The sequence below is a fragment of the Aulostomus chinensis genome, chromosome 2 (genome assembly GCF_037954235.1).
Source record: "Aulostomus chinensis isolate RoL2024-O1b breed Wild chromosome 2, RoL_Achi_v1.0, whole genome shotgun sequence".
NCBI lineage: Eukaryota > Metazoa > Chordata > Actinopteri > Syngnathiformes > Aulostomidae > Aulostomus > Aulostomus chinensis.
Genome location: NC_141321.1, coordinates 13843391 through 13870112, shown reverse-complemented (window position 1 = coordinate 13870112; position 26722 = coordinate 13843391). Strand labels below are relative to the sequence as shown.

The 26722-nt window shown below is 43.0% G+C and overlaps 3 protein-coding genes, 1 long non-coding RNA gene and 1 pseudogene across 11 annotated transcripts in view; 3 read left to right on the top strand and 2 right to left on the bottom strand.

Moving 5' to 3' along the window:
- Nucleotides 1-6985, top strand: part of cdkl5 (cyclin dependent kinase like 5) — a 34235-nt gene extending 27250 nt beyond the window's left edge. For 3 of the 6 annotated variants that reach the window (XM_086180022.1, XM_086179993.1, XM_086180002.1), the window contains 4 exons: nucleotides 585-690; nucleotides 1717-1878; nucleotides 2449-2697; nucleotides 3908-6985. In XM_086180022.1, the coding sequence (XP_086036148.1) occupies nucleotides 585-690; nucleotides 1717-1878; nucleotides 2449-2697; nucleotides 3908-4309 (919 nt within the window). In that variant the 3' untranslated portion in view covers nucleotides 4310-6985. The remainder of the gene's footprint in view (nucleotides 1-584; nucleotides 691-1716; nucleotides 1879-2448; nucleotides 2698-3907) is intronic. The other 3 variants (XM_086180039.1, XM_086180031.1, XM_086180012.1) reach the window with 2 other exon arrangements.
- A 68-nt stretch (nucleotides 6986-7053) lies between these two features.
- rs1a (retinoschisin 1a) lies at nucleotides 7054-13861 on the bottom strand. Of its 2 annotated transcripts, XM_086180049.1 has the most exons (7): nucleotides 13753-13861; nucleotides 13208-13479; nucleotides 12914-12939; nucleotides 12623-12755; nucleotides 9346-9487; nucleotides 8885-9080; nucleotides 7054-8317 (listed from the first exon to the last, which is right to left on the bottom strand). In XM_086180049.1, exons 1-7 carry the CDS (start codon nucleotides 13782-13784, stop codon nucleotides 8165-8167), a joined length of 954 nt encoding a protein of 317 aa, XP_086036175.1. In that variant the 5' UTR covers nucleotides 13785-13861; the 3' UTR covers nucleotides 7054-8164. The 2 variants fall into 2 exon arrangements, with proteins under 2 accessions (XP_086036175.1, XP_086036183.1); XM_086180057.1 differs by lacking the exon at nucleotides 13753-13861 and having other exon boundaries at nucleotides 13208-13671.
- Nucleotides 13862-13927: 66 nt separating this feature from the next.
- LOC147269141 (uncharacterized) lies at nucleotides 13928-14448 on the top strand. Its single transcript, XR_015109377.1, has 2 exons — nucleotides 13928-14093; nucleotides 14194-14448. It is a non-coding gene; the product is annotated as an uncharacterized LOC147269141 (long non-coding RNA).
- A 1649-nt stretch (nucleotides 14449-16097) lies between these two features.
- Nucleotides 16098-26463, top strand: ppef1 (protein phosphatase, EF-hand calcium binding domain 1). 2 transcript variants are annotated; one of them, XM_086179980.1, is made up of 19 exons: nucleotides 16098-16220; nucleotides 18012-18139; nucleotides 19153-19194; nucleotides 19391-19518; nucleotides 19614-19674; nucleotides 21578-21741; nucleotides 21813-21927; nucleotides 22251-22297; nucleotides 22442-22608; nucleotides 22722-22758; nucleotides 22887-23036; nucleotides 23855-24000; nucleotides 24077-24305; nucleotides 24396-24581; nucleotides 24657-24799; nucleotides 24990-25096; nucleotides 25192-25355; nucleotides 26066-26150; nucleotides 26245-26463. In XM_086179980.1, exons 2-19 carry the CDS (start codon nucleotides 18085-18087, stop codon nucleotides 26454-26456), a joined length of 2238 nt encoding a protein of 745 aa, XP_086036106.1. In that variant the 5' UTR covers nucleotides 16098-16220; nucleotides 18012-18084; the 3' UTR covers nucleotides 26457-26463. The 2 variants fall into 2 exon arrangements, with proteins under 2 accessions (XP_086036106.1, XP_086036095.1); XM_086179969.1 differs by having other exon boundaries at nucleotides 16100-16220; nucleotides 17985-18139.
- Nucleotides 16967-18003, bottom strand: LOC147269140 (uncharacterized; annotated as a pseudogene).
- Nucleotides 26464-26722: the final 259 nt, after the last annotated feature.

Here is a 26722-nt window from a genome sequence, read left to right as displayed (position 1 = left end):
ATATAGTGATTATATATCATGAACTATGCGGGAAGAGACTGTCTTGTGTCTGTTTACATAACAGGTTTATCACTGTGTAGAATGAACGCACTACTATAAATAGCATCCACATGTGACATGGTGACATGGACGTGTAATAACATGTCAAACAAAGGAAATTAGAGCTAAAAAAAAACAGGTAGCATCATTATGCCTGTGTGCAAACAGCAACAATCAAGTATTCAAACAAAACAATGTTCATAATGCAATGCAATGGTAACGCTCTAATGTCACTGACAGATTCCCCTCTGTCACATGAAGGTTTGCCTCAACACCAGTTAGACTGTAAGATTATTGCTATGAAGACGTGCAGCATCATAAACGCTAGAAGAATGAATTGAATAAATGAAAAAAACATTTGTGTTCACCATGTTGAAAAACCGTTTTGAGGCCAACTGCGATCCTTCATTATTAACCACATGTAGAGTATGCAATTCTCTTGGTGTTATTTCGGGACATGAGATTCGTAGGAACGCCTCAAATCACTTCTAATGCCGTAGCTTGTAATTACAAATGTGAGTCATGTGAAATCTTTTCCTCTCTAGGACTGCTGCTGAAGCGATGGTCATGAATCCTCCAGAGCCCACCAAAGAGAAGGAGAAACAAGGCTTCTTCAGAGCCATTAAAAAGAAAAAGAAGAAGACGCAAATCGTAAGAATGTTGTTTCATCCGGTACTCATCAGTGTCGTCCTCTTTTGCAAAGACTCTCTGTTACTGTAGTAAATGCTGATGAGAAAGCTGTTTGGAAATGATCCGTACTTTCCGGAATTGGCATCCCTCTGTGAACGAGCTCTAATATTAACACTGCAAGTGTTAAAGGGTTATTCAGTTCATTTTCAATATTGATATTGTTTTTCCTAGTTTTGTCTTTATCTACTATCATAATATTGTAACTCTGGGAACAGGGCAACTTGGCCACCATGAAGTCAGATAGTGCAGCAGCAAACACAAGCAGGCAAATGACCACGTGACTAATGAACAATTAATCCAATGTGCTCGTAGGACAAAGAGTAAGTGAAAAAGATCCATCTCAGTTTAGATCTTCACAGTTCAAACCTGACCCGCCGCAGTCGTCAGCACTCAGTGACGAGGTCTGCAGGATCAGCTGAGCTTCCTTCTTTCATTATAGGATTCTTTCATTATTTTGAGTTGACAGGCATCAAGTTCCACATATCAGCAAGGCAAATGCAGTGCACTACTTACCAGCAAATATTTTTGGTATATTATCACACATTCAGCATTGATTATGGTTTACTTTCACCATCGAGGGCACTAAGAGAAGGCATACCTGCAGTATGGTGATACGATGTCATCAGGTCTAGATTAGTATCAGTTCTATAATCCTGACAAATAAACCTGTTAGGCTTCAATGTAGCAATGATGCAACAAAATATCTACTTTCAATAGATCTTGAGTTTGCCACGAAAATAGAAAATCAGTAGAAAAATACTACTACTACTACTTCTACTACTATGGCTAAAACATCTCTTCAGCCCTTCTATTCTCTTCCCTTTTTTCCTAACATCTAAACCTACATGCTATTGATTTTTTTCTCCTCTGTATCTATTACGCGGCTGGTATTTATATTGATGGTTTAGGATCAGTTGTGTGTCTGTTTGCTCTCAGAGATGTTGAGGTGGTGTTGAGAGTTGTGGTTGTGCGTCTTCTACTCTACAGACCGACGTGGAGGACGGGAGGAGCCCCAGCATCAAGAAAAGCCTTTTCCCCCTCTTTAGCTCTAAGAATAGCTTAAAGCACAACTCAGCTGTCAAAGTTCTACCTGTAGTGGCCTCGCCCATGGTACAACACCAGCCTACCGCGCCCTACCCTGCCTCACCAGTAATCCAACCTCAACACTACGGCTGCATGTTAACTCTCACTCTGCACTCACCTCTACCGCCTGGTCTGAAATGCTCTCAGCAAGCGCTTGATGATTGATTGAAAGAATTTTCCATGTGTTTTGACTCACATACTGCACGGTGCGCGCGTGCGTGCGTGCGTGCGTGCGTGTGTGTGTGTGTGTGTGTGTGTGTGTGCGCGTGCATCTACATTGTCTTGCTATGATGTGTGATAAGATACTGGCGTCATGCTGCAGTTTGTGCTGTTTTTGAGGCATCGAATTTCATCAGGCAGAACATTTAATGTGGGAATCATGACCATTTTCCACCCATAACACCACACACACACACACACACACACACACACACACACACACACACACACACACACACACACACACACACACACACACAGAACTTCACCATCACCATGTCTCATGTTTGTGTGGTGCTGCCAGAGAGATGCATGACGCTCTTCATCAGGATTTGAGAACGTGAGGATGAAGATGATGGTATGTGTGCCTAGATAGAGAGTAACTAACACACACCTCCTCTGTTTTGTTTCTATAAGGTTCCTGGTAACGGTCAAGATCATCTGTCCCTGCAGAGGAGCTCCAAGTCGTCCTCCCACCACAGCAGCCGGCGGAAAAACCGCGAGCGATCCCGCGACAGAGACCGTGAGCGGGAGCAGAGCCGGGACAGAGAAAGAGACCGGGAGAGAGAACGGGAGAGAGAAAGAGAGAGAGAGAGGGAGAGAGGGAGGGAGAGGGAGAGATTGAATGATTGGCCACCAGACAAACCAGTCGACTCCCACTCTCAGGTATGTCCTGACTGGAAATATTGATGTTGCATTCATCTAAAGTTCAAAGACCGGCACTGACACACTCTGCATGACTGTGCATACACATGTTAAGTTATTGATGGATGAATATTGATGATGATGATGATGATGATGATGATGATGATGATGATGATGATGATGATGATGATGATAATGGATGAACACATTTTTCAGTTTTATATCAGTATTTTAATATAATGAACATTTCTTAATTACTGTGTCTGAAAAGGATGAATAATGAAAAATAAATGTGCACAGTCAACAAAAAAAGGCCCATAAAGTGCTATAGTGGCTCAGAATTTCAGTTTTTTGTCCCAATGAAAAACCATGACAGAGGGTTGCAAACCACTCGATATGGTCCAAAAAAAATAACATCTAATATGAAAATTCTTCAAATCAAACTGGTACTGGAACCAAATTGTCAATATATTACCATTTGAATTCATATTACAACTACATACAGGATACAGCAATAGACGGCAAAAAAAAATCACTCCATCTTTGTTTGATAACTGAAGGTCAAAGCATTATAGAAATGAGAAAAAAATAGAATCATGAATCAAGAATTTGAGTAAACGGGTTGAACTTGTAGATAATAAATGGATCTTTTTAAGAACTCAGCCTTGAAGCGTCAACCTTGAGTATGGGTCTGCTCAGATGTGTTCCATATTTATTTTTAGCTCTTAATTCTTAAAAAGGTGGCCATAACAGTATGATATTTGCTCATTCATGTCTTTATATTTTAAATATTCACTCTAAATTATATAAGGGTTATAAAACTGCTTTAAGCACAAGCTTTACCACATGTAAGTAAATGAATAAACAAAGTTCCTTAGCGTTGGTTTTACGACACATAACAGCTGTTTGTAGGTGGTTTAACATTTGCACTTTCTAAAATGATAATAAAAATAATAACATAAAAAATAAAATTGTGTTATTTTTGTTTTTGTATCCATATAATTTATTTTTATTGTAAAGGATCTAGACACACTGAGTTTTCTTTTGACAAAAGATTTAAACAGTTGGAGAGAGTTGAAGATGCAGAACGGAAGTTCCTCATCTGGATAAAATCAATCCATAAACCAAGCATAAACCGATGTATGTTTCATTTCGGGAGTACATTCATACACCTGACGGAATCAGATGATGACATCACCAGTAACTCCTGTTTCATGTCTCTGTCTGTCAGAGTCAACCGCTCAAGTCGCTCCGCAGGCTCCTCCACCTCTCCCCTTCCTCCTCCAACCAAGGACAGCCTCCTCCTCCTCAAGACCTGCGCTTCCAGCCCCCCCTCCCCAACCCGCCCCAGCCCTCCTCCAAAGTGGGCTACTCTGAGGGTAGAGGGCACGCTGAGAGCAGGGGGCACTCCGGGGTGAGCAGCTCTGCCCAGGCCAAGAGCCGTAAGGCCAGCTACCCCCTCCCAGGACAGATAGAGTCCAGCTGGCACGTGTCTGCACTACAGCGGGCTGAGGGGGCTCAGTTCACCCCTGAACAGCTGGGCATCAAACCAGGGCAGAACGGACCCACCTTTACCCGTGCCTCCCGCACCAGGATGCCAAACCTCAACGACCTGAAGGAGACCGCGCTGTAAAACCCCTCCAGACCCCTCCCCTCCACTCAGTCTGGGGGGCATCGTTGTACTGTAGGTGAAGTTTACATGAAAGTATTTGACTGGGTGGAGCCCTCATCGAGACACACGCTGATCTGTTGATGCTCTGTGACATCTAGACGTCCACAGCCCAGAAACACACCAGTGTCCCATAAACCCAGGAAAGGCCCCCCTCCCCCCCCTTGGCAGGCCACTCCTGAACCAGTCTGTTACTCTCTCTATTGAACAAGGTCATAACATCAGAGTAAGCTTTCCTGTCAAGGAGACACTGCCCTCGTGGCCTCTTTGCTGCCATCTACTGCTCACAGGACACAACTGCAACACATCTGACCACCGCTGGCACACCAGTGGCCAATAAACTCAAAAGTTTTTCAAGCTCTGATATTTGATAAGAACAAGAAAAAAAAGGTTTATATCAACATTATTTATGGAATATTTATTTGTTTTAAATTAAAGGATATAAGCTATAAATGACACAGTATGTAGGCTATATGGGAATATTATAAGGTAATATAGAATTAAACGTGTAATTGCGAGAGCTTTAGTTTCGACACAAAGAAATGAATAGATATTTATGTGTTGATAATATGTCACGAGGAATATTTAATGGTGAATGTCCTTTACTGTTCAATTTGATATGTTGTTAGATTTTTTTTTTAATTTTCCCTTTTTTTTCCCAGTTTCTTTCACCAAGATGTGAAGATATATTAAAAACCAGTCATTGCCCAAAATAGAGAAAAAATCCTGGCACATGACATTTTTCTGTAATACAGAGTCATCATCACCCTCTTGAGTTCAGTTTTTGGGGCTATTTTTCATCAGGGTTTGCTAGCGGAACAGCCAGAGTGAGACTGTTAGTCTGGTGTCTGTGCATTACATAATAATCACTTGAATGTCCCACTCTTTGTGTCATCACTTCTAAAATAAGTCCCATTCTCAGTCTCTCAGTTCTTTTATCAGGGACAACAGCTTTCCAGCTCTGCGCTGCCATGTTGGTTTTGTCAACAGCCTTAACAGCAAGAAACAGGCGACAAGACTTTTGTCACCTGCTGGTTGTGAAAAGTCAACAACTAGAAATGAGGTTTGACTAACTCCGATATGAACCTTAATAGATAAATCTGGTGATGTCTTATTATCAACAAATCTCATGAAAAGACCAGTTATTATTACTCCTACTAACTATAACCAAGATCTAACTAATTAAGTTATTTATCTATTTCTGCCAAAGAAGTCTTTTGTTGTCCAAAAACGTAGAGAAATACAAAAATGAGCCCCACTGTTGCATGGCGGTCTTTCATAATCTAAAAAAAACAAATACATTATTTTAGTGATCAAGTTCCTTAAAATAGTGTTCAAAACAAAAATGTAAAGGCTCTCTGATAAGGAGGAGGCGCATTTCTAACTTAATATATGTGTACAACGTGAAGTAAAACTATAAAGTGCACAGTGCACCCTTTTCTCTGCTTCTGAGAGCATTATGAACACGTGCTGTGAGTCAGTCCCACATTCACCATCTTGCTGTTTTAAACCAAAGCACCAAACTGTATGTATTAGATTAGATGTATTCATGCACTACTGAAAATAGTTCCAAGAATCACACTATTCACGCTCGTTTAAGTAGGAAAAATCCAGCATTATATTTGGTCTTATTAAGGGTTTGTTGACATTATGGAACAATACCAGACATCTTTGATCATGTTTACATTTCTCTGTGTGCATTTTTTTAAAGCTTTTGTTATAAACTTTTTTTTTTTTTTATAAATGCTCTTTGTAAATCTGAATTTGGTTTTAATGATTAACATTCTAGCTTTTTAACATCTACAGCCATAATTCAGGGATGATTTTAATTCACTTGTCAGCTGATCTGAGAACAGTAAATTGCTCAGATCTAAACACTATTTGTGGCCTAGGAATAGTTTTCCTTCCAAGCGTACCTTCATCCTCCGTTCCTCCCTCCTCTGTTAGTGCTTTAAATGTTTGGAAAGGAGAAGCGAAGCATCAGAAGAGGAGGGAATGAGAAAGACCGGTGTATTTCTGCAGGTTCAAAACATCCGCGGACTAAAGAGAATGATTTTACACTTTGTTCCTCATCGGTCCAAAAGGGGACAAGAAAGTAAAAATGAATGAACCGATTGATTTCTGAGCTGATTGAGAGCAATAACATAGAGAAAGAGACGGCTGCAGATTGTAACCAATCAGTGTTCAGTGTAATTTGAGCTAAATATAGCACAGAGAGGGTTTTCCAGTTCAATTAATGTCCACATCTAATATCAAGACATCAGTCTGCAATACATTCTATTTCAGTGTGTCCTTGATTGTGAACCCGCCCGGTGTTGCTAATGATTGTAAGTGACTGCTGACTTGGTTTGTTGACATCATTGCTGGGATGGTGAAGACAAAGCTCGCCTTGCCTGTGACCCGAAGCCTTACATCAGCCGACTGACTCAACAATTCCGATGGAAACAGGCTTCAACCGCCAGCAAGTCACATGACATAAGTTCACAAATATGAATGTTTCCAAAAACATCCGTTGTTGGGTTTTTGCTTTTCCTCATCAAGCTGTTTCCCCACTTCTTACAGGGTGTAAATAGAAATAACAAAGTGTATCTATACCGACCATTCTAATTTAAAATGATAGGGCCTCATAATAAAAGCCAACTGTACATTTTTGATCAGCTTCTGTTTGTTTTGTCACATACAAACGAGCCATGTTACAGTAAGAAGTTGATACATTTCTTTAATCAAGGAAATAGTTTGATACAAGATACATTACAGAATGCAACGACAGTTTTGGTTTTATAAAACTGGGTGCATCCCCAAAGCACCATGGGAGATTTGATTAAAATGTTCCAGAACAACAACAAAAAACAAAACAAAAAATCAGGAGCAAATCACAATAAGCACAAATGAAAAACCGTTGATTTTCGTTATCCCACAATCATATTTAGCACAGATATTAAACATAACTGAGGTAACGTGATTGTTTACAAACAAAAACAATCAAAATGAAAATCACAGGTATGTTTAAAGGAAATGTCCGGTTGTATTCTCGATCTGTATTAGCTACAAATCATGTGAAATCAACAATCTGGCTTCTCCATCATCCCAGAGGCCGGCTAGTATGTCTTCTAAGTAGTGCATTGCTGAAACAAGTGTTTGTTTTTTTTGTGAACAGGTTGGAAAAATAATGAATTTTTAATACGGGAACTTTATTTTTGTTTTCCAGGAATAAAGGAAAACACTAACAGGCTTGCAAAAAAAAAAAACACGTGAGGAGGATCAACAAACTGGATTTGTTGACAGTAAAAATGTAGAATATTAGCATCCTAATGCTTCAGTTCTTTGAGGAGTGAAGAGGAGGAGCTGCCTGCAGGCGTGTTAAATTCCCGCTGGACTATCACATCTAAAAGCAAGCAGGGAGCGTTTGATGGAGCAGTCACACAGTGAAGCAGATGTTTTGGATGAGCCTCGTCTCCAGACCTGTGAGTGCAACCTCCATAGCAACGTTGGCTCTCCCTCTTCAGGACTAATTACTGCTTTGAATTTATGCCATTTCATCAGGAGTGTAACAATCTATTGAGAACTCCCCAAATTAAAGCGTGGCGTGAAAGAGCTTCAACATAGACAATGGAGAACGGAGCCGATGGAAGCTCATTGTGCATATCAAACACACCTACAGTCATAGAAGTCAGACCTTTCTAAGTGGATATCTTAATTTTAATACACTGGAAGGGGCCAATAATGCGGTTATGAACAGGGACCAAACATTGTGACAATAAGGACATCATATTTGGACGGAGTTTGGGGCAAGGCCTCGAGGACAGTGGGAGGACACGTTCAGGAGCATTTGTTCATACAGAGCAGCAGTTCCAGACGCAGGGCGATGCGCGTGTGCCATCCCAGGGGAAGGATGCGTATGAAGCGCGCCACGATGGGCGGCCGCAGGAGGTTCTGCACGGATGAAGAGCGGTCAGAGTTTCCGTAGAACACCTGCAGAGAGAAAAGTCAAGAGGTCATTTGGGCCCGACACATCAGACCGCCTCAGTGTTGCACCTGCTGCTAATACAACTGAGAATATGAATAACACCAGTAAAGTTGGACTCGAGAAAGATGTAAATTTTTAACACGATCTATTCAAAAAAATCAGAAATTAGAGGGAAAAAAAAGGACCTGGAGGCCAGATCTTCCTATTTTCTACATTGTTTGATGACTACTAGTCTTCATTTTTTTTAAAGAAATAGGAAATTGTCAGTTTTGTGAAACTGTACCCAGTAGATGTTGCTTGATAAATCCCTTGCATTACATAAAATACACAATTACTTATTTATCACCAGAAATGTGGCACATCAGTAAATGTGTTACACAGGGGTTTATTGTACAGAAGATCATTACTGGAAGACTATATTACCTCTTGTCATCATGTTATTTAAATAAATTGTTTTTTATTTTTTCCCCATAAATTTTGAACTTGTAGTCTTTTAAAAACGGCTGAAAGGCACCGTCACCTCCTCCTACAGGTTGTGTTATACAGTGTTATGTTGTTGTTGCTCTACAGACCCGGTTGTTCCCAGTCTGGTCCTTGTAATAGATCCAGTTGAGTTTCTCGTCTGTGCGGTACTGAACGCTGTACTTGGTGATCCACTCGTCAGCATCGCAGCGGCCCTGAGTGAGGATTCCTGACACCACCATCACCTCCCCCAGGTCAATCTGCAGCCACTGACTGTTGTCTTGGAACTTGGACAGCCAGGCACACCTGGAGGGAATCATACATGTATTAAGTGTCCTTGAGCAACATACTGAATCCCTAATTGCTCCTGATGGCCCTGTGATGGACTGGTGACCCGTCCAGGGTGAACCCCGCCTCTCACCCAATGTCAGCTGGGATGGGCTCCACCCCCCTGCAACCCTTAACAGATAAGCGGTATAGAAAATTAATGGATGGATGGATCTTTAGGAAAATGTTGTCCTCTTTCGACATGAAGAAGCTGTCTCTGGTAGATACGGTCGCCTGTGCCTACCCGAAGCCCTGACTGTTGAGCCGCGCCTTGCTTGGGAGCCATGAGGAGAACCAGCCGCTGTACTGGTCCTGGTTGGAACAGGTGATCTGGCCTGGACTCACTGATCCAGCCTCGAATCCAAGAGGCTTGTGGTATGGACACTCTGCAAAGTGAAGAAAATTTCCCTCAGACTGATATCAACAGTCTGTGCCGGTCTTAATTTATGTTATCAGCTGTTTTAAAGGTCACCTAGAATGAAAATCAAAGTTTTCGTGTTTTTGGTGTTTATTCAACGTCCCCCAGTTGTGGGGAATACACACGAAGTGTGAGGCAGTGTCATGACCTCTGTTTGAAGTATCTCCCCTTTTTTGAATCGCCGCGGGAAAATGGACAAATGCCCTTTTGGCTGAATTGTTACGTCACAGTTCAGTCAGTGCCCCCCCACACACACTCGCACACACTGAACCCACCCCTTTCACACACGCCCCTTCGACATATTTCAGGAGGGGTGAGTGCAGCTCTCTCGTGTCGCTCGCTCGCGCTACACAAACTGGAGCCTGCAGCAGCAGCACTGACTGAGCAGATTGATTGAAGGAATGGCCGAGATAGAATTGAGACCTTTGTTTTATCAGCACTGTCTGTCGCTAGCTGGCCTGGCCTGGCTTGAGGGGGAAGGAATCTCGCCAGCCAGGCAGGCTACCAAGGGGCCAGGCCACCAGGAAAACTCCCGGATGTCCCGACGGCCACCCCGCCACTGCATATATGGCTGGATCTGCGAATGGGCCGTGGCTACTTGGTATCTTATCTCACGAATGTTGTTGTATGATATGGAATGTTGTCAATTGACAGTAGCAGTCACACTTAGCACCGGCAACAGTTAGCCAAGAAAGTGGGAGTACTTTCTTTTCAGTGACAGTGAGGGCAGCCAATCACCGAGTAGTAGTTAAATGAGGTTGCCAGATAAACAACGGCAACCGATCGCCGTCAACTCATGCACTTGCATAAGTAATGAGGTTGCCAGATAAGGTCAGAAACGACCCCAATAGGGACAAACGACGCATTCTAAACCCAACATGGTAACATAGCAGTTTCAGAAAGCCTTTTAGGAAGGTTCTGAGCCAGTACAGACCCAACCATTTTTTGTGGGGTTACAGATCACACCAAAGAACAAGAATTAATACCCCGTTCAACCTCTCTATGGCACCTTTAAATCTCCCCAAACTACCAGCTAGGACTGAATGAGCCCTTCATATGTACACAGGCAGCAGGTTCTTCTTCCAGAGTGCCGCCAAGGCTTCTACAACAACCCAAAACACACAATGAAATGCTGCTGTTTCGAGTTTGTCGGCTGGTCCACTTTTAACTGAAAGTGTCTAAATATGGCTGAATATTCCTGCATTGTAATCATTTAATCATTGTTGATGTTTTCCCATCAATGACTCACTAGCTGAAGGCCACCTCAGTTTCAACTGTGCTGTTGGACAATGTTAATTATTTCAAGGTTCTAGGTCTCATTCTGGCTCTTTAGAGGAGAACACAAATATGTCTGCCTTGCTGAGCACTGAAATGTGCACAAAAAAACAAAGACCATCACTGAGCCTCGCCGCCTCTCCAACCATCCTTTCGTGTCCAACCTCCCATCACCCCAACAGACTCCCATCCTCACACCTCCCAAAGCCCCCACTGTTAGCAGCCCCGGTGTGACCTATATCTCATCCGAAAAGCCTACAGTTTTAATTCTCCGCAGTGAGAGATCAGCGATGTCCATTAGGGCAGCAGGCAGACAGATGGTCGTGTTGTACTCTCCACAGCTTTAGCTCTGTGTTGCCCTCTGACTTCCACCAAAACACACACACGAATGGACAAGAGTGTAGAAGTAGATAACGAGAATAAAGAGGTGCAGGAGCGTGTTCCTCCCACATACGTGGAGCTGAAGCAGAAGTAGCCGGCTGCACGTCTGTTTACTACTGGTTTAAGCTTATCTGGTGCAGGGTCATATCCTGTCTAATCCCAGTATTACCACGCACACAGCAGCAGCAACAGCGTCTGCGTGAATCAGAAGATAAGTGCTTACGCAACAGTAAGACAAGTGTTCTCTTTCCTCGTGTACCTCCATGCTAACTTATAAGACGGCTACATTCGAGAGAGTAAGGAGCGGTGACGGTGAGCTGAGGTGAACTCAGAGGAGAGTCTGGCTCTGATCATCACTAGGTCCATGTCACGCTGATTACTGGTTTCTGTGATGGCGCTGTATTGCAGGCCCTGTGATCTGAACATCAAGCTCTCAGATAATGATTATCTGCTCAGTGTCTTTCTCTTCTCTGTCACCAGTTGCCGTGTGATTTACGGATCAGTTGACGCACAGTGATTCACTGACAATAAACCTTTTCAGTTTCCATCAGCTCTTCCTTGTTTGATCTTTGTGTGTGAGGCATAATGGCTTTTATTGTTTCCTTGCTGCAGATTTCACAGATTTGGAATAGCATCTAGACTTCCATGAAGACTCCCTCTGCTGGTGTAAATTATGATATATGATTTGATTATTTGGTCAGCTACTGTTTCCAAGATATAGAATGAATCAAGGGACTTGTTTTTGTGTCTGGATCAATCAGCATCCATATTCTTTTTTGATATGAATTACTGCATTAATTTAGATGGGAAAAAAAAATCATATGTATTAGATCATTTGTATCCGAATGCAAAGTAGGATCCAAATGTAAAACCCATTCTACACTCTTAAACTACCACACATTCAGAAGATCTGATGGAACGAGTCTCAAATCACAGCTCCTCCATCTGCAGCACCCTGTCTGAGGATGTCCACTGGAGCATGCCCACCCTGTGGCGTCAAATCTGGAGTCTGACGCACTCGTGCATGTACACACACACACACACACACACACACACACACACACACACACACACACTTATTTCAGATTAGTTTTAGGTATAAAATTAGTGAATTACCGGTAATGAATGTCTTTTTTCAAATATTTTACCCTATATTATTGTTGATTGACTGTCATACTTCACTTTTCCAATTGCTTTTGGTTTACATTTCTTTTTGAAATTACTAAATAAATGTATGAATTAATCAGTAGCTTTGGAGAGGTGGGGTTAAATGTTGAGGACACATTTAGAGACGTTCTCTCCAGGTGACAGACCTACACGTTTACACTCAAACCAACAACATTCAATTGATCAGAGGGTCAAAATGTGGCCTAATTACATTCTATTTAAGATTAAGAACACATGTGATGAGAAATGTGATGGATCGAAGGGAACTGAAACTTGTTACCTGGCATGCAGTCCACTCCTTGCACCATGGGGGGACCAGCTGGAGACCCGATGGAGGGAAAATCAGTTGGGGCTTCTCCTCCTTCACAGTCACATTTGCAGGACCTGCTGGTCCACGCTTCAGACACCCCCACCTCCAAGAAGACCCAAACAACACTCAGGAGAAGCAATCCAATATGGCAGCAACAGAAGTACCGTAAAACAAACCTGAGTGGGGCAACACATGGCTGTTCTGAATTCACTAGGATGTGTGTGTTTGTGTTGCAATGACAATGATGATGTTTCCACGTACCTCTTGAGCATGAATGCTGATGGACACTGTTCAGGCAGATGGACGGACAGCAGAGAGCACCAAGGAGAATTAAAGGCGGTTAATATCCACTCATTCTAATTCTGTGCTTCAATCTGTTACTGTAACCTCCTCAAATTCATAATTAAACACAACACCAACTCAAGTAATATGACAAACAAGAAGGTTGACTGAGGGAAACCAAATTTCAGCTCAGCGTTTCAGAAGTTTTCAACTTATCTGATGACTTTACACAATCTAAGAGTGTTCAGTAATCAGTAGAGAGTTCGGTCCTACCAGGAGTTCCCAGGACAAACAGGGCCAGCAGAAAACGCCGTGGACCGACAGCCATCTTCCAACCTGCTCCAAAGCAGACAGGACCGACTGAAGACTGAGCAGCCGAGCCAGCAGTGATAGAGCGGCTTGGATTATATAAATCCACAGGACACGAATGGTCTTCCCTAATGCCATGCTTATCTGGCGAAGCCCCTCCTACATCTGTTAGCCACCAGCAGCACCAGCGTGCACCCGGCTGAACGTTTGTGGAAATCACGTGAAGGTCAAAAATCCTGCAGGGAAACTAAACAACGTGAGGCCAGTGGTTGGTTATTTACCGGATTTGATGATTATTATGGATTTATGTGATTAAAGACTGTTCCAGAAAAAAAAACTTAAAAATTAAAAAAAAAAACATCCACACAACTATGATTTTATGAATGGGAGAGAAGAGGACAAATGCCTTTCACAAATATGCCTGGAATTCTTTAAGGAGATTAAAACTGAAAACTGACAAGATTCTGTTTGTTTGTAAAGGAGAAAAAAGTTTAAAAAATTAGCATCACCTGAAAACAGAACCAAAAAAAACCCAATCCATCACATTTCAAGTTTTCTGTAGAAGCATGTTGAGGAGGTTGGAACTCCCACTGATGGTTTCAAAGCTGTAATTAAGCTCAATTAGGCAGAGCTGTTTCCAATTTGTGTTCATTAAAACATCCTTTTTCAGTCCTCACACACACACACACACACACACTCCTCTCATCCTTGGTGTCTGCTGTAGACTTCAACAGTTGAGCTCTTGCACAAGTTTGTTTGATCCAACATCATGAAGGCTTGTGTCCAGGCAGCCAGGAGGAAGAGGAGGGTTCGAGCTCACGCTGCACACATCTACAGAGCTCATAAGGAGGTAACGGCAGGATTTTAACATTCACGCTCCCTCCGGTTTTGTTTTCCACCAAGAGGATTTTTAAAGAGCATTGTTAAATATGTATTTTCCTATCATGCAGGTCAATGCAGCGGGGATGAGAGGTCCAGACTTCCTGGCCAGTCGGCTCAGTTATCCTGGACCTGTCCTACTCAGACTGGTGAGCTCGGAAGCTTCCCGCCTGTCAAGAACCAACAGACTGAAAGTGATCACTCTGCAGGAGCTCAACGCTGCCATCACTCTTTTGCGACAGAGGAGTTGTACTCGAGCTGCTGCATGAAGTGTTGCCTTTAGGTGGTTTTACTTGCATATTAAAGTTTTATTTTATTTAACCACATGCCTGTGGAGGAATTTTGAGTGATGAAGGAATTTGTCGGACACGAGAACCAGGCTGGAGACTCAGAGACGGCTGATACTGGCTGTCCACGACAGAGCTACAAGGTTTGCTGTGAGATGAGTTTGAGTTCAGCTCCCCCAGAACATGAGCACCCCTGTAATGGTCATACTGGTAATGTCAGGCACTACCAGTAATGCCAAATTAGAACTTTCTGCACAGATGTGACCTTCACGCAGTCTAAACACAGCGACACATCAAGAAAACGCTGGCATCTTAAATGTCAGCTTTACCATTACTGAGCGTTCCAACTACAAATTTATGATTATAAAAGGCACTGAAGGTCCTAGGGTCAGACCAGCTTTGACCTTACAGATGAATTATGAAGCTGAGGTTCAGAGGATAACAGCTAAAATTCCTTAAGTCTTTTTTTTTTTTTCAAGCTTATGCCAATATTTCTGAAAAGTCACATTTAATTCTCTGTTGTGTGACACGCAAGTTAAAGCTGTGGTATCCAGACAGACTGTCAGGTGTACAGTTGAGAGCAATTTCATGATTTTGCTCACTGACTACAGGAAGTTGTGTCTGATGTGCCTCAGGAAACGGCTCATCAGACACGTTTCAGTCACTTAAAGGTGCCAGTTCAACATGACCAAGTTAAGCTGTCACCACAAAAACCAGTGTCCTGTCCACCCTCCTTCCACCTGAAATCTCAATCAAGTGTCATGCTCCTAATTTTTTTCTTTTGTCCTGCTTTAAGGACGCCACAGATTCCTGCATGCTGGCACCAGATCCAGTCATGGATTTCTGAAAAGGGGAAGTTTGCCAGGCACTTAATAGGGCAGCTTCTTTCAACTCATTGAAGTGAGATGGAGATGAAATGACCACAGTGACACTAAGTTGGTTTTTGACATTAAATCATCTGAGGCATCTTAAACTTCTGACTCAGGCGATTACTATATCATTCATTATATTTTGAGTCTGAAATTTAACGCCATTATTATATTGTGGTGTCAGATGTAAGAAATACAAGTTCGAAAGTCCACTTAGTTTCTTTTCTGGAAAATCCCGGTGTCATTTAACACTGAGTCTACAGGAGCAGTTTGTTGCTCAGACTCTCGTCTTTGATTATGATGGAGGACAAGAATTGGCCCCTGTCCTCTAAGTGTGGCTGTGAGGAAGAGGTGAAAGTCAGAAAGCACCAAAAAAAAAAAAAAAAACGCTCCATTTTGCAAGGTTGAGGTAAATCTCAGGAGTTCCTCAGGGCCTTCCCTTTTTCCCTCAAACTGCGTGCTTCAGTATCAGCTGGCTTATTAGCGCAGGTACAGACTGATGTGAACAAATAAAAGCAAACAATTCTAGTTGACAGTGTAAATAACCATGTTGTTCAAACACCATGACATCAGCCAGATTTCACTCTTTAACCGCTAACACATTTCAGTGGAAATCTGATTTGATTGTACTTCCACAAACTCACAACATGAGCGACATGTTTCCCCTGTGACGGATCTTAACTCTGAATTTCAGGTCTAATCTAGAATGAATTAGTCACGGTGGTTTTACCTGCGGGGATATTCGTCAATGTGAAGACGCGTCCGCCCTCCGTGCTGCTACGGGGTGGATCCTCCTCCTCCTCCTCCTGCAGCAGCATCGTCCTCCGCCTTCACACATTTCTGTCACCTGCTGAAGCGATGATGGAAGCGTCTCCATCTCGGCCACTGTTACACACTGTTACTGTGTTCCATTCATGATTTCCGGAGTGATACAAGCTGCAGGTAGGCATCACAAACACTGACTTATGTCCGTAGTTATCTGAGATGCGCCGTCTGATTATTACTCCGCGTATTTAATCAACATTGTTGCTGTGTTGTCAGAACAGGAGTGTTCACAAGTTGACGTTCATTCCCGGCAGGGTTGCCTTGTTGACGTTGGCGATACCTAAATCTTCTGCATCGCTGTTGCTCGGATTTGCATGAATGGAATGGAAACGGAATTTTTTTTTTAATCAATGGAATCAACAAAAGAGTTGGAAATGAGGTGCATAATGTCCACTGAGAGAAGACAGAGAGCCGACTTCCAGATGGATGACGAATTCAAGACAAAACTAGTGAAATGGATCATCATGAGCCACCACACTACAAATCTGATCAAGATGATGTTAACTTGATGTTAACTTATGTTCACTTGATGTTCACTTGTTTACTTGGGCTATTGGCTTTGAGTTGGCCTCTAGGGTCATCTTCCACATCCCCATCCAGCTTCTGAAGAAGCTTCTCAGTTTACCGTTGATGTTGTACAGTTCAAGACATTCTAGTATCCATGTGTGTGACACTGAGTTGTTGGCTTTCTTGTAATCAATCCAGGCGGTGCACACGTTGGTCTGTCTGCTCTCTCTGTCTCGGGCGACTGCTCTGTCAACCCGTAGCTGGTGCTTGGCCCCTCAGGTGTTAATGTCAATTCCTTTCTGAGCACCTCACGTATTGACCCATGTGTTTACTTATCTTAGCTGCTTTGGTACCTGTCAGGAGCTTCCATGTTGTGGAGAGGCAGGGTTGGTAGGTTGGTAGTTGGATGAAATGGCTCCCTTTTGGGGTCCTTCATGATCAGGACTGTCCTGCCCTGGGTTAGCCACTCTGGGTGCGTCCCATCCCTTAGCAGCTGGTTCATCTGTGCTGCAAGGCGTTCGTGGAGTGTATTTAGCTTCTTCAGCCAGTACATGTGGATCATGTCGGGGCCCGGTGTTGTCCAGCTCTTCATCTTTGACACTCTGTCTTGGATGTCTGCCATTGAGATGGTTACTGGTTCTCATTCTGGGTGCTTTCTGTGGTCAGTTCTCAGGTCCACTAGCCATCGTGCATCAGTGTTGTGTGATGCTTCTCCTTCCCATATGCTCTTCTAGTACTTTTCCGTCTCAGCCCTTGGTGGGCCTGGTTGGTTGTTTTTCCTCTGCCACTGAGAGTACACTTTGGCCTGGTCAGTGGAGAACATCTTATTTCTTCTCCTAGCCTCTACCTCTGAGTGTATCTCTTCAGTCGTGTGGCCAGAGCCTTTCTTTGGCAGTTTCAAGAGTCTCTGGTATGGATAGCTTGGTGTATTTCCAGGGCTCAGCTTTATTCACCATGTTTGCTTGCTGCAGCTCTGCTAGCTGGCTAAGAAGTGGGAAATAACTCAGAACTTGGTTTATATTTTAGATTCTTCAAAATAGTCACCCTTTGCTTTGATTACTGCTTCCTTGGCATTCTCTCAATGAGCTTCCTGAGGTCTTCACCTGAAATGGTTTCCCAGCCGTCTTGTTGGCGATTTTTGCCTTCACTCTGCAGTCCGTCTCATCCCAAACCGCCTGGATTGGGTTTAGGTCAGGTGACTGTGGAGGCCAGGTCTTCCTGTGAAAGTGAAAACCGTTTCAGGTGACGACATCATGAAGCTCATGGAGAGTAGGACGAGGGTTTGCAAAGCAAAGGGTGTGTGTGTGTGTGTGTGTGTGTGAGAGAGAGAGAGTGAGAGAATCTTTACTCAGCCACAGCATTGTATTGATGCAGGTCTCATCATTCACCCCATGCCATCAGCCAGCTGTGACCCACTGCTGCCACCTGAGGAAAAACAGATTTTCCAGAGCCCTGGGCCTCTTTGACGGTCATCATGGGATGTGGCACCTCTGTTGCCACGGAGACACAAGTGAAACATGCGCAAACAGGTACAGAAGTGTGAATGGTTTGCAGAGACGTTTAGTAAAAGAGCTTCTCTTCTTTTCTCTGGTGGTCTGGGCTTGAAAGTCGGGACATTTTCTCCCCTGGGTGGAGTGTGGCAGACATTTAGGTTTAAAACTAAAGCTGCTTCACCTGACGCAGCCCAAAATTTCAGGTGATAATTAAAATGACATGTCCAAAATACCTTGACCAAAACTTAAGAACAAATAAATGATGATTTTTCCATTCACAAACAGATTTTGGGTTGTGATGATCTCAATACTCCTCAGTCAGATTAATCCAACTAAAATCTTGATTTTAAGTTTGTAGACCAGATCTTCAAATTGTGATTGTTGTATTTGAGTGGAACCTTTAAAATTCAAAGCACTATTAAATAATAATAATATTAAATTCTCACTATTTATTTCCTTGTCGTAACATTTTAATACAAATACTATAGCATTTTTAATATTATTCTGTTAATTGTTAAGTCATTGTTTCTTTACTATTTACTATTGCATTTTAAGGCAAGTTGGATTTATTTGAATAGCACGCCAGCCTGTGCATCCCAAACCTGTCAACAACTATAAAAAACTGTTAGACAACACAGCTGGAGGGAGAAAATAAAAGACAACAAATAATTTTATTTTCATCAGCGTCATATTAATGCTACGAATGTGATGTTAATTTTTGGGGGTCATTACACACACGTACACACACGCACACACACACACACACACACACACACACACACACACACAGATGTGTGACAGATGATGCCTCCCTCTCATCTTCTCTCCACCTCTTTAATGAGTCCTGTTTCTCTCCAAAGCTCTTTTTTTTTAATTTGCATAGTTTTTCCAGTCCCACTGTTGCTCATGTCCTCCCCTGTGTCTTGTTAACTCTGTGTGTGTGTGTGTGTGTGTGTGTGTGTGTGTGTGTCACCTTGCAAATGATTTTATTCAATTACCACTTTCTTGTGCTGAATTGTATTTTTTTGTTTTTTTTGGTCTTCACCCAGATGAAGCTGCTGCTCCTCCTCCTCCTCCCAGCCCAGCTCTGAGTAAGACCCTGTTTATCTATACAGTGTGTGAAGGGACATGTGCATGCACTCACGTCAGATGGAGCCCGAGAACATTTTAATATTATTCATCATACAAGCTGAACTTTTTTTTGTTCATGTTGGGACTTGGTTCTTCTTAATAAACATTGATAAAGGCTGTATTTGTTGTTGTTTTTTTTTGTTTTGTTTTCTGCAGCAATGAAGGCAGCTGTTCTGATCCAGCGATGGTACCGCCGCTACATGGCCCGTCTGGAGATGAGGCGCCGGTACACTTGGAACATCTTCCAGTCCATAGAATATGCTGGGGAACAGGACCAGCTACAGGTGACTGCCAGCACGGGCTGTAACTGACAACATGAATGTAGGAAGTGTTAGCAACTTCTTTCTGATGAGTGTTTCTGCTGTCTTTTGTTGCTCAGCTCTCCAGTTTCTTCAGCTTCATGCTGGACAGTGTTACTCAACTGAATGGAAACGGGCCAGGTGAGGGAGTAGAAGACTCGTTTGTCAAGATAGACCCACTAATATGTAAATGTTCATGTTAGTTGTATTTTAAACAGGCTATAACTATGAATGAATCTGCTCTACACTCCGTACACGTGAATATAACTGAATCAAAGTGTTAAGCGATTAAGTTAAGTGAGCTGAACCACTTGATTCATCGCTGTGTGACGGTGTTTCTCTGCACGTGAGCATCACAAATCTTTTATTCCGTTGGATGAACACCACATATGTCAGCTCTACCCTTTTCATTTTGCTGTAAAAAAAAAAATCCTTTGCATATTCTGTTGCCTAGCAACTAATGTGAATGTAGAGGCCAACATGTCGGTGTGTTACACTGACACAGCTGTGGTTTAAGTGTGTATGGACTCACTCATTCAGCTAAAAAAGCCTAATGCTGCATTGACAAGCTAATCCTAAAGTCGGCTTAACGTCTACAGATCGTTCTCTTCTTAGGTTTAACATCCAGCCAGAGTAAGAGGCCAGACGCCTGTTCACATTTACAACACACAACATCCGTGTGTGCGTGTGTGTCTGTGTATGTGAGACAGAATAGAGGACATTAACAGGCAAATACACAAAAGCTGTAGTGCAGAGAATTCAGTTTGGGGGTTGATGTCTGTTCATTCCTCCCGTGTTGGCATCAGTGAGAGGCCATCAGATGGCATTAGCGCATTGGAGAGGTCTTTTAAGGTTGTGCAGATGCAGAAAACTTTAGAATCGCAACTGGGGCAATTTTTTAGAGCAGCTTGTTGTAAAGACAATAAACTAAAACTAACTTGCAGACGCATGCATCAGGGAGCCAAGTGAATTAAAAATAGATAAATTGGGAAAATCTAAGAAATATACCCCAAAGAACCCAAAATACTGTTGCTTCCTGGAGGTTTTGTTAGTGGAAAAATAACAATACACTCCGGGCCCTGCGACGGACTGGCAACCTGTCTAGGGTGTACCCCACCTCTCGCCCAAGTCAGCTGGGATAGGCCCCACCCCCTCCGCGACCCTTAACAGATGACGTTACTCTGATCAAACGTGTGAAGCCCGGAAAAGATATAACTGGGTAGAGTCCAGTTACAACAGCTTCCCCTTCTACAGTGAAATATCCACCATCATTTTCTAAAAACTCACAATAACCCATCAGCAAGATCTGAGGGTTCTCTGGCAAAATTTGAGCTGTAGCTGGTCGACCCAATATCCATCAGTGTAAACAAAATGTGTACTTTCCTGTTGCCACTAGGAGGCGCTATTTCTAATCCACCCCAGAATCGAAAGCGTTCTTCCTTTGCTCACGCTACTCCACCTCACCACGTTTGGTGAAATCAACCCTCAGTTTTGGTTTTGTTTTTTTGCATAATCTTGCTGATGATCAAGATGATTAGGACGTAACAACAGGCAGAATCTGATCTGTGATTTGCTTAATGTCTGATTTCAAAGTTTCAATCCATTGTAGACTCATATTACATGTCACGTGGACACGTGATCCACCAAAACATGCATGGCTTAAACATGATCCAAACTGGACCCATTTACCAGGAGAACAATCCAAATCTGAGTGCTTTGCAACCCAACCCTTGTGTGAACTGTATTCTTATGACTGGGATAAAACCCTTAATAAGTTATCAGTAAGTTTCATATTAATGTATCAGGTATTGAGTTTGGTGGCATTGCAGTGGCCTGTTTGGTTATTTTATCCTACATTTCTGCTATGAAAACAATCATGCGTCACTTGAAATTGTGAGGAATAGTCAGTGTGAACTGTCACAGAAGACTTCTCATGTATCGCCTGCTCCAGGACAATTTTATAGTTAACAATGTTACTATGTTCTTGTGTAAGCTTTAAAAAGTGAGAATGAGCCTTGAGGTTCAGTGTCCCTCTGTCTTTTAGACCTGATCTCCCAGCTGCTGGAGCCTGTGGTCGACCCCTGGTTAGACAGAGATACCTGCTACAACTTGATCCCTGTTCCTGAGTCCTACACAGGACCCCGACTCTCATTTCCTCTCTCTGTCTCTGACACAAACGCCCTCCTCAATGCATTTAAAGAGCAGCAGGTACAGAATTCCTTCCCCGTCTACCAGTTGATGGATTTCATCTGCTACTATGTCTCTCTTCCTCCACACAGACGCTCCATGCTCGATATGTGCTGCAGCTGCTGTACGAGACCAAGAAACTGCTCAAACAGATGCCCAACATCATCCACTTGTCCACATCCTATACCAAGGAGATTACTGTGTGTGGTAGGTGGCTGCTGCTTGTGCACCTGCTGAGTAAATCAAGACCCTCGCTTTGATAAAGTGATTGCTGACGTCTCCAAAATTGTTCTGAATTCAGCTGATGATATTTTAATCGCAGCTTTCCAAGAAAGGAGGACCTGTTCATCTGCACATTGATCAGCCACTTGACTCTTCTACCACGGCCGCCTCCTCCTACAGAGCTGCATTTCATATTAAGGGGACTTTCAAAATAAAAACAAACAAGCAGCATTCAGAGGCTGCGTTCCCGCGCTGCTTTCATATGACAGGATGATAAATACCTTCCGTGTTTTTTCTCTTTGGTGCAGGTGACCTACACGGACGACTTGACGACTTGCTTCTCATATTTTATAAGGTAGAGTTTGGGGATAAAACCTGTTTTGAAAGATCATTTAGTACTTATGTTACCAAGTTTAATGAGAATACTTCTGCTTTAGAGTAAATCCAATATCAGTACTGTACTCATGCCTTCTCTGGATTTGACTTTGATTTGACTCAGAATGGCCTTCCTTCCGCTGAGACGCCGTACGTGTTTAACGGGGATTTTGTGGACCGGGGGAAGAAGTCAACAGAGGTGGTCATCCTCTTGTTTGCATACCTTCTGCTCTACCCCGACTACATGCACCTGAACCGAGGAAACCATGAAGACCACATCATGAACCTGAGGTAAGAAGGAAGAATTAAGATGAGAATGAAACAAACATAGGTTCATCATGGTTTACACCAAATATAAGGACAGGAAAATTAGAGCAGTATCTTATTGTGTTTTTATATTTCAGGTATGGCTTCACAAAGGAAGTCATGCAGAAGTACAAGGTAGAGTATATTATTTTGTTTTGTGTGGAACTGTCACACACTCATGCAGGCTGCAGTTTGTGTGTGTGTGTGTGTGTGTGTGTGTGTGTGTGTGTGTGTGTGTGTGTGTGTGTGTGTGTGTTCCTCAGACGGATGGCCCAGAGATCCTCCAGCTTTTTCAGGATGTCTTCAGCCTTCTTCCCATCGCCACGGTGATAGACGGGAAGATCTTGATTGTTCACGGAGGGATATCAGACCAGACTGATCTGGACTTCCTCAGTTCCATAGAGAGGCACAAGGTTTTAACTGTGTTTATCTGATTTGGTCACTAGGGGGCAGAAAAAAACGGCAAAAGTGAAAGCTGAGCAGGTTGTCCCCCTGTGCATGAATGGTTGCTATGGTTACATGTTAGCAAGCAGTTGCCTCTTTCATGTGCAGCAAATGAGGAGCCACAGTCATATTTATTTATTTAGCCTCTGCTAACGCTCAAACAACACATCTGGGTAATTGGGGTGTTGCATTTAGTTAGTCAAGTTGCAACACTGAACTAACTGAACAAAGTCAACAGACAAGAAAATGACCTTCATATGGGATACCTTATATTAATACCAGTATTGAAGGGGATGCACATTGTCCTAATTTCCCAAAATACTTCACAAATCTGTTGTGAGACAGGTGTGTTGGAGAGGGCAGACAGAAAGTTACACAAAGATTCCCGCACACTGTCCTCCTTGCAGTAGCACTTTTATGTGCAACTGACTTGACTTTCAGATCTTTATATTTTCGTTTGGATTTCTGTCAAGATACTGTCAGTTTGACAGTGGAAAACAGTTTTTATTCATCATACACATTACATCATACGTTACACTTTGAAGGAAATAGGAGAACTCCAGAAATTCTGTTGTCTCAGTGCTCATATTCATTTCTTTATTCTTACCAGAAAGCACAAACGCGCACAAAGTACTGCATACAACAATGGTGAAAAAGGGCACTTTAAATATAATGACAAAAATCTGCAAACTGGGAGAAAAACTCCGGTAAAGATAAAAAAAATAATGTGTGTTTCAGTTTATCGTTCATAATAAGAAGAAACACCTACCCTCTCTCACTCCTCCAGGTGAAATCTGCTCTACGGTTTCCCAGACGCAGTTTGGAGCAGCTGGACATTGGCCGTTCCTTCAGAACCACCAAAAGAATGAGATCAACAGACAGTTCTCGTCCCAGCAGTAGCCACAGCTGGAACCAAAGAACCCCCAACCACAGGCAACAGCCATAAACCCTCTCAGATGTGACAGGTTCTCTTTCAACATTGCCGTTGACTGACTTTCTTTTTCTGTAGGAAGAGGCGATGTGGGCTGAGCCGGCAGGACAGTGTCGCCTCCTCGTCTTCCTCGTCCTCATCTTCGTCGTCTTCTCTCTGCTCTCCTCGGACTCCCTCCTGCCTCTCGCCTCGTCCTTCTTCTCCCAGCATGTCTTACAATCTCAACATCCTGCAAGTGCCTTTCCTGGACTCTCTGACCTCGGTTCCTCCTCCCTCACCTCCACAACATGAACGGGAATGGAAGCAGGTCCAAAGAGCCATCACGGTGGAAGTAAATCTAAACAATATGGTTCAGCATGCTTTCTTTCACGTTGCTCCATGTTCTTGTTTCCTATAGATTGTGGATATATTGTGGAGTGACCCTAAAACCCAAGATGGCTGCAGTCCCAACACATTCAGAGGAGGAGGCTGCTACTTTGGCCCCAACGTCACCCAGAGACTGCTGCTGCGACACGGACTGCAGTTGCTCATCAGATCCCACGAGTGCAAGCAGGAGGGCTACGAGCTCTGTCATGGGGGGCAGGTAGAGTGGGCCACCTCAGTCAGAGACCCCAAGACACACATAAGTCTGGAGAAACAACCTCTGTTTGTTCTGCAGGTGATAACCATCTTCTCAGCATCAAACTACTATGAGGAGGGAAGCAACCGGGGAGCCTACATCAAACTGGGCCGAGAACTGGTTCCACGCTTCTACCAGTACCAAGTCAGCCGCTCAACTCGCAAACTCACCCTGACGCAGAGGTACAGGACAGATGTTCTTCATCTGGATGAAGATAATGATTACATTTCACCCTGATTGTTAATCATATATCTGGAAACAATAACAGCACAACAACGCTCTTTGTTACTGTGAGGGGCATGTTAGACCTTTTTATGATACTTATTGTAACTGACTGGAAAATGAATGGATTAAATTATTATTCATCTGCAGAGTCCGCGTTGCAGAGGGCTCTGCTCTGCAGGCCCTGAAGGAGAAACTATTCACCCATCGCTCTGAGCTGATGTTGGGCTTCCAGCAGTATGATCAGACTAACACAGGTGAGCGTCAACACCATGTTTTCTTTAACATGTATTTATTCAGCTGGACATGGATGGTTTTTGTTTTTTTTTAATATCCAAGCATTTATGTCCAGGTGCTGTGACTGTCAGTGAATGGACTCTGGTGTTGGAGACTGTCCTGAGGCTGGACCTGCCCTGGAGGACGCTTCGCCCACATTTAGCTCGCTTGGCACCAGATGGCAGTGTGGTGTACCAGTCCTGCTTTGAGGACATGGAACCAGGACTGCCATTGCCTGAGGTCAGAAGTAATCCAGTTGACAAATCAGAAATGGGGGGAAAAAAAAAAAAAGAATTTACTCAGTTTCTGTCCTTAACACTTTTGAGGTTTTTTATATTTTAGTGGAGAGTTTTAACACGTGTTGCAGTATTCCTGATGGCTCCTGTGTTGTGTTACTCTAAAAACTTGTCTATGGTAGTATAATTGTTCTCATCCAGGCACCAGTTTTAGAGAGTGAATGCGGCCGATTACTTTTGTCGCCAGCTGTCATTAAGGCCTTGAGGGAAATTCTCAGATCTGGCTTGGAAGACAACATTCAAATTTGGGAGTCAAAGGTCAACTTGACCTCATAAAACATAATAACATCCTGCACATCAACAGGGGAAAAACTCGATCTAGGCAAATTCATCGTCAAATATATATCAAATTCACATTTGGTCATCTTTGTATTATTAAGACTAGTAAAACGTATGTTATATGTTCGTAAAACGTAAGCTTCTATAACAAAATATATGAGTCACTGTCAAACTTACTGCAGCTGATCAAATCATGTATCCATTTATTGCAGTTAAATCACAGCAAGATGTACATGTTTGTTGGCAGTCAGATGCAGTTTCTGAAGACAGCTGTTCATAAATAAATGCTGCTGTTGATAAGATATAAACTAGAGTGTTGTAGCAGCTGCTGTAGCTGCACTTTATTTGATACGTTAAGCATATCTCCTTCTTCAGGTCACTCCAAATCTTGCCGACACGCTGTTCAGATACAGGACAGACATCGAGATCATATTCAACATTATAGACAAAGACCATTCAGGTAGGGACATGCTACCTCTCCTTGGACACAAAGTGTGAATTATTCCATATTTGTTCCTCAAAGTTATGTGTGCAGTGTGTGTTGTCATGCTCAGGTCTGATCTCCATCGAGGAGTTTCGTCAGACCTGGCGTCTTTTCAGCACCCACCTGGGGGTTGATATCAATGACAGAGCCATTGATGACCTGGCTCGCAGCATCGACTTCAACAAGGACGGCAGCATAGACTTCACTGAGTTCCTGGAGGCTTTCAGAGTCGTGCACAAGCTGGATAGCAAAGATCAGCAGCTGGACGGGAAGTATTTGTGAAAATAAACCTCTGGAGCCATGAGCAGAGACGTGAATGGAGAACAGGACATAGGATGAGATGAATTATTTGAAGAGGAAAACCTGTAAGATACATTATCCTGAAACACGGGTGATGTATCTTACAGTTACTGATGTACTTACTCGACCAGCAGGTCGAGGATTCCTGTGTAGATTCTAGGAATATGTCACCTATTAGATGGAGTGCCATGAGATTTAGCAGGAGTAAACCACCCAGGAATGTAGTAATGATTACTCAAACATTTCTA

Coding starts and splice junctions, on each gene's coding strand:
- ppef1 (XM_086179980.1), top strand. CDS start 18,085: ATGGGATGTGGCACCTCTGTTGCCACGGAGACACAAGTGAAACATGCG. Junction 24,582..24,656: donor AGCTCTGTCATGGGGGGCAG/GTAGAGTGGGCC, acceptor TTTGTTCTGCAG/GTGATAACCATCTTCTCAGC. Junction 24,800..24,989: donor AAACTCACCCTGACGCAGAG/GTACAGGACAGA, acceptor ATTCATCTGCAG/AGTCCGCGTTGCAGAGGGCT.
- rs1a (XM_086180049.1), bottom strand. CDS start 13,784: ATGGATTGGGTTTTTTTTGGTTCTGTTTTCAG. Junction 12,940..13,207: donor GTTTGTCCTGGGAACTCCTG/GTAGGACCGAAC, acceptor CTGCCTGAACAG/TGTCCATCAGCATTCATGCT. Junction 8,318..8,884: donor ACCAGACTGGGAACAACCGG/GTCTGTAGAGCA, acceptor TTCTCTCTGCAG/GTGTTCTACGGAAACTCTGA.